This window comes from Empidonax traillii, unplaced genomic scaffold, assembly GCF_003031625.1.
Source record: "Empidonax traillii isolate 1590-97213 ecotype Southwest subspecies unplaced genomic scaffold, ASM303162v1 scaffold5960:size6792, whole genome shotgun sequence".
Classification (NCBI taxonomy): Eukaryota; Metazoa; Chordata; class Aves; order Passeriformes; family Tyrannidae; genus Empidonax; species Empidonax traillii.
In genome coordinates this window covers 142-6,792 of record NW_020961153.1, presented here as the reverse complement: position 1 = coordinate 6,792, position 6,651 = coordinate 142, and the positions used below count along the sequence as shown (strand labels likewise).

The 6,651-nt window shown below is 58.2% G+C and overlaps 1 protein-coding gene across 1 annotated transcript; it reads left to right on the top strand.

Annotated features, from left to right (window-relative positions):
- Positions 1 to 26: 26 nt before the first annotated feature.
- Positions 27 to 6,106, top strand: LOC114073302 (FERM domain-containing protein 6-like; the record flags this gene model as incomplete). Its single annotated transcript, XM_027911078.1, has 9 exons — positions 27 to 224; positions 1,327 to 1,482; positions 2,083 to 2,148; positions 2,237 to 2,305; positions 3,006 to 3,180; positions 4,303 to 4,638; positions 4,734 to 4,859; positions 5,585 to 5,676; positions 5,785 to 6,106. Coding segments are annotated over 9 exons (1,503 nt in total), but the record flags the coding sequence as incomplete, so codon positions are not given.
- Positions 6,107 to 6,651: the final 545 nt, after the last annotated feature.

The window sequence follows — 6,651 nt, the reverse complement described above, 5'->3', positions numbered from 1 at the left end:
CTGCCCTCTCTCCCCGCTCTGTCCCCTGCTCCCGCAGTGACCGGACCGCACGTTACTACTACTACTGGCACCTGCGGAAGCAGGTGCTGCATTCCCAGTGTGTCCTGCGGGAAGAGGCCTATTTCCTGCTCACCGCCTTCGCCCTCCAAGCCGACCTGGGAGACTTCAAGCGCAACAAGCACTACGGGAAGTACTTCGAACCCGAGGCCTATTTCCCCGCCTGGGTGAGTGTTCCGTGGTTGCGGCCCCTGCTCGGAGCTGGAGGGTTCCCAGGCGGCCGCCGTTCCGGCTGCATCCCTGTCTCCAGATCAGTCCTGGTTATTAATAACCTGGGACAACTGCAGGGCTGGAAATAGCTGCGGGAAGGGGGGGGGGAGAGTCGGGGTTGGTGTGGGGCTGGAGCAGCTCCTGTGCTGGAGGGGGGCTGTTTCCCTGTGTGCTGCTGGGAATGCTCAGGGGGTATTCCCTGTGTGCCAGGGATTCCCTGTGTGCCGTGTGCCAGCACGGCATCACCCCACCACCATCAGGTGTAGCCCCTCCGGCTGTGCAGCCCTGTTGGAACTGGTGTCACAGAATCATAGAATCCCAGAACGGTTTGGGTTGGAAAGGACCTTCAAGACCATCTCGTTTCACCCCCTGCTGTGGGCAGGGACACCTTCCACTAGCCCAGGTTGCTCCAAGCCCTGCCCAACCTGGCCTGGAACACTTCCAGCGATCCAGGGGCAGCCACAGCTTCTCTGGGCAGCCTGTGCCAGGGCCCCACCACCTCCACAGACAAGAATTCCTTCCCATTATCCCATCTAACCCTGCCCTCTGTCATTCAGAAGCCATTCGCTGCGTCCTGTCCCTCCAGACCCTTGTCCCAAGTCCCTCTCCAACTCTCTTGGAGCCCCTTTAGGTTCTCAAAGGCCTCTTTGAACCCTTCTCTTCTCCTTTCCAACCTCTGTCTTGTTTGTTTTTTTCCAAAATTTCCCATCTTCTCGTTCTCTCACACATGAGGAGTGATGGCCCTGGGTCTGTGTCCCCATTCACACAGGGGACCAGGGCATGGCTCTCCCGGCCCGGTACAGGTGTCACCAGTGGTGTAAGCTCCTTGGGCTGGGCACAGGGAGCACACATGCACTTCCCAGTGGGAAATCCTGCTGGAGAGAAGCAGCTGACTGCTGTATCTGTTTTATTTTTGCCTGCAGGTCTCTGTAACAAATCATATTGCTCCCATTTCCCCTTTCTCCCTTGAAATCACCGCTGCCCGGGAGCTCCGGGGCGGAATCCGGCCCTGAGCGAGCACGGAGCAGCTGGACAAAATTCTCCTCTCCTCCCAAACAGGTGGTTGCAAAGAGGGGCAAGGACTACATCCTGAAGCACGTCCCCAACATGCACAAGGACCAGTTTGCCCTGACGGCCTCCGAAGCCCATCTCAAGTACATCAAGGAGGCCGTCCGGCTCGACGACGTGGCCGTGCACTACTACAGGCTCTACAAGGTGAGCCCCATCCAGGAGGTTCTGGGGTTTCTGGGATCTTATTTTTGGCGATCCCCTCTCCAAGAAACACGTCACAGAATCACTGAATATGCTGAGCTGGAAGGGACCCACAAAGATCACTGAGTGCAGCCCTTAGTCCTGCACAGCCCCATCCCCAAGAGTCATACGCTGTGTCTCTCTCCTGGGAACAAAGCAGGTGGTTTGCTGGGAGATGGTGCCTCATAAACCTTTTTTGTAGCATCCTGAAGTTAAAAAGAAGATGCTTTTGGGAGAGCACAAGGACTGGTTGGGGTTGGAAGGGACGTTAAGAGATCAACTCGTTCCACGAGGGGCACCTTCCATTAAGCCAGGTTGCTCCAAGCCCAGTCTGACCTGGCCTTGGACACTTCCAGGGATCCAGGGGCAGCCACAGCTTCTCTGGGCAACCTGTGCCAGGGCCTCATCACCCTCACAGTATGATTAGATTATTAATTTGGCACGTTAATCATAGAATGATGACTGGAATGACTGCAGGAGGATCCCTGGGCTGAGCTGGGGCCGATTTCTCCACTTCGTGCTGCAAATTGTGTGTTTAAAACCACCTGATTTTTATCCCCTTAGGACAAAAGGGAAGTGGAGGCCTCCCTGACTCTGGGGCTGACAACACGGGGCATCCAGATCTTCCAGGTAGGTGGCTGAGGGAGAGTGATGGCTCAGCTCTGCTCCCTGCCCCTGCCAGCACCCTCAGTCAGGGCTCCCTCTCCTCCTTTTGCAGAACTTGGATGAAGAAAAGCAGCTGCTCTACGACTTCCCGTGGACAAACGTGGGGAAACTGGTTTTTGTGGTGAGTGCCACCATTCCCACCGGGGCAGTGCTTACAGCTCTGGGTTCCTCAGCACAGGGAGGATGTGGAGCTGTTGGAGCAGGTCCAGGGGAGGTCACGGAGATGCTCCCAGGGCTGAAGCCCCTCTGCTCTGGAGCCAGGCTGAGAGAGCTGGGGGGGTTCACCTGGAGAAGAGAAGGCTCCAGAGAGACCTGAGAGCCCCTTGCAGGGCCTAAAGGGGCTCCAGGAGAGCTGGAGAGGGACTGGGGACAAGGCATGGAGGGACGGGAAAAAGAAAAATGGCTTTCCACTGCCAGAGGGCAGGGATAGAGGGGATATTGGGAAGGCATTCTTGGCTGTGAGGATAGTGAGACCTGGCAGAGGTTACCCAGAGAAGCTGTGGCTGCCCCTGGATCCCTGGAAGCGTCCAAGGCCAGGCTGGATGGGGCTTGGAGCAACCTGGGCTAGCGGAAGGTGTCCCTGCCCACAGCAGGGGGTTGGACTAGGTAGTCTTTAAGATCCCTTCCAACCCAAACCCGTCTCTGATTCTGTGATCCAGAGGCAGAGCATCTCCTGGGCTCTGATTTGGGCATGGGGTGCAGTTGCCCAGACCTCAGGCGGGTGATTCCAATCCGTGGGGTTAACCGTGGGCTGCAGCAGGACGGGGCGAGAACTGGAGCATTTCCCTCCTCGGGGCTGATCCCTCCCTTCTCCCACGCAGGGCAAGAAGTTCGAGATCCTGCCTGACGGGCTGCCCTCTGCCAGGAAGCTCATTTACTACACGGGGTGCCCGCTGCGCTCCCGGCACCTGCTGCAGCTGCTGAGCAGCAGCCACCGGCTCTACATGAACCTGCAGCCCGTCCTGCGCCAGGTCCGGCGCCTGGAGGAGAACGAGGGTAGGTTCCCCCCCCGTGCCAGGCTCCCAAATCCCACCCATGACAGGCTCCCACCCGGTATTTCTGCCTCTCAAAGTGCCTGGTGTGCCAGCCCCCTGGCTGGGAGGGTGTCGGGAGGGTGGCTGTCCCCATATCCCCCTGGACTGTGCATCCCACACCCCACCCCTGCCCAGCAGGATAATCTCACAGACACTAAGGGATACAAGTTCTGCTAAGGGATAATACTTAGGGACACAGGATCCAAGTCCTGCTGCCATTCCTGATGGCCCAGTTCCTCCCAGTGCCCCCCTGCAGCATTTCCCAGTGCCTCTCATCCCATCTCCAAGCTTAGAAAGCTCTTGTGAAAGCATCAGATCTTCTTCCTCCTCTTTCCCCTCATCTTCCTCTTTCTGTTCTTCATCTTCCTTTTCCCCTTCCTCCTCCTTTTCTTATTTGTTCTCCATGTCCTACTCTTGTTTTTCTTCCTCCTCATCCTCCACATCTTTTTGCTCCTCATCTTATTCCTCATCTTCATCTTCCTTTTGTTTTTCTCCTCTTCCTCTTTTTCTTCCTCTTCCTCCTCCTCTTCTTCTTCCTGCTTCCCTCCTTACTCTTTCTTCTCTTTTCCCTTCTCATCTTCCTTTGTCTTCCTCATCTTCCTCTTTCCCCTCTCCCTCCTCCTCTTCTTTCTCCTCATCCTCCTCATCTTATTCTTCCTCCTCATCCTCCTCATCTGCTTGCTCTTCCACCTACTCCTCAGCTTCTTCTTCTTCCTCATCCTCCTCGTCTTCTTCCTTCTCATCTTCATCGTCCTCCTCTCTTTTTTCCTCCTCTTCCTGCATCTCCTACTTTTCTTTCTCCTTCCCCTCTTCTTCCTCCTCTTCCTCAACTCTTACTCCTCCTCCTCCTCCTCCTCCTCCCCGTTTGAGAGACAGGAGCACAGAGCACAGCAAGTTTGAGGTCCATCCCTAAATGCCACCAGGGCAAGGCTGGCTCCAGGTGTGTCCCCACGCTGGGCTGGGGTGACAGCTCCCCTGGGCGCCCCAGTGTGCCGGCGTGGCCCACGCCCTTCCAGGGAATCCAGGGCGCCCTGGAGGATTGGGATATCGGGATGCAGGCTGCTGACACTGTCCTACCCTGCAGAGAAGAAGCAGTACCGGGAATCCTACATCAGCGACACCCTCGACCTGGACATGGAGCAGCTGGAGAAGCGCTCCCGCGCCAGCGGCAGCAGCGCCGGCAGCATCCGGCACAAGCGGCTCTCCCGGCACTCCACTGCCAGCCACAGCAGCTCCCACACCTCTGGCATCGAGGCCGACCCCAAGCCCAGGGAGATGGGGCCCGACGATGGCTTCTCCGGCGCCGGTGCCCACCGCAAGCTGAAGACCTGCAGCTCCATGACCAGCCACGGCAGCTCCCACACCTCCGGCGTGGAGAGCGGCGGGAAGGACCGGCTGGAGGAGGACTCCCAGGACGACGGTGAGACACCAATTTGGGCTTTTCCCAGCCTGAGTCTCTGGTCGGGGCTGGGAGAGTCATGTCAGGGGCTCATCCCACCTTCCTGTCTCGGGCAGAAATAGAGATGCTGGTGGATGACCCCCGGGAGCTGGAGCAGGCTGGAGACATGGAGGTGAGCCCCGACATGTGCGTCTACATCACCGAGGACATGCTGCTGTCCCGCAAGTTCAACGGGCACTCGGGTAAGGCGGCGGCCGCTTTCGCTTCCAGTTCCCCAGTCCAAGTCACGTCTCTGAGGCTTGGAGTGAGAGGGTGTTCAAGGTCCCTTCCAACCCAGGTCAATTCTGTGATTATCTGGTGTTTATCAGAGTGGAATGAGCCCAGAGTGTCCATTTGGGACACCGGGAAAAGCCGTTCGCCCGAGTGGGTTGAAGGAGAGATGGGGCAAAAAAAAAAAGATGAAACTGCCTCAAGTTGTGCCAGGGGATGTTTAGATTGGATATTAGGGAAAAAAATTTCCACATGGAAAGGGTGGTCCAGCCCTGGCACAGACTGCCCAGGGAAGTGGTAGAGTCCCCCATCCCTGCAGGGATTTCAAAGCCATGTGGATGTGGCTCTTGGGGACATGGGTTAGTTGTGGCTTTGGCAGTGCTGGGGGAATGGTTGGACTCAGTGATCTTCTCTGGAGCTGTGCCTGCACCCAGGGAGTCACTTACATTTCCAGCTCCGTGCTGGGAGCTACTAGGAGGTTTCTGAGGTACCAGGCCCCCTGGGGATGGCTTTGGATGCAGTTCTTGGGGGCAAATTTGGGATGCTTTTTAGGCAGTGGCACCCCGTTGAACAGAGGGGTGCCTTTGCCCCAAAGAAGGGGACGAGCCCCAGAGGGAGCAGGGCTGGATCCCAAGAGAGCTGAGGCACCTCAAAATAACCTTCACACCCTCCTCTTCTTCCTCCCTTCTCCCTGCAGGACTTATCGTGAAGGAGATCAGCTCCTCCACCTCCAGCTCCTCGGAGACGGTGGTGAAGCTGCGGGGGCAGAGCACGGACTCCCTGCCCCAGGTGCGTGGCCGTGGGGTTTTTTTTTTTTGGTGGGGCTGCCACCGGGGGTTTCGGGCTTCCCTTGGCTTCCTGGAGGGTTCCTGAAACCTCTTTGCTTTTTTCCCCCAGACGTCGTGCAGGAAACCGAAGACGTCGACGGACCGGCACAGCCTGAGCCTGGACGACATCCGGCTCTACCAGAAGGACTTCCTGCAGCTGGCCAACCTGTGCCAGGACACGGCGCAGAGCTACACCTTCGGCTGCGCCCACGGGCTGGACGAGGACGGGCTCTACTGCAACGGCTGCCTGGCCCAGCAGTGCATCAACATCCAGGAGAGCTTCCCCGTCAAAAGAACCAGCAAATACTTCTCCTTGGACCTCACCCACGACGAAGTCCCCGAGTTCGTGGTCTGAGCGCCTCGGCGGGAGGTTGGGGGCAGGACCGAGGCTGCCCGCCCGCCCTCGGGGCGTTTTTTTGCGGGGGGAGGATGGGGCTCCCTGCCCTGCACTGGGGGAGTCCACAGCGCCTTCCCCCAGGCCCTGCCCCGCTCCCTGCACGCCGAGGCCGTGGGGACCGTGGGGACCGTGGCACTGGGAGGATTATTCCGACGGGGATCCCCGGGGAGCGGCGGATCGACTCCGGATGAGTCTGTGCCCAACACAAGTTGTCCTGTTTCGTCTGGGAGAAGCACAACTCGCTCGACCAGCAGGAGCCCACCCGTGTTTTCCTCGTGGTGGCCTCTTCCCCCGCACTCCTCACCCCCCGCGGCAGCGGCTCCGTGTTGGCAGCTGGAGAGAAAGTGCCAGACTGTTGAGTTCAAGTCAAGCCAAAGAAATGTAAATAACCCTAAAGGCCAGTATGGGAAGGGAGAATTAAGCAATAATTGATGTTCCGTGGAGGAAGGCGCGGCCGGGGCAGAGCATCACGCCGGCTCTTCCAAAAACAGCGTGCCGGAGGTCGGGCCAGAGCGGTTCCCAGCAAGGTGGATGGTGGCT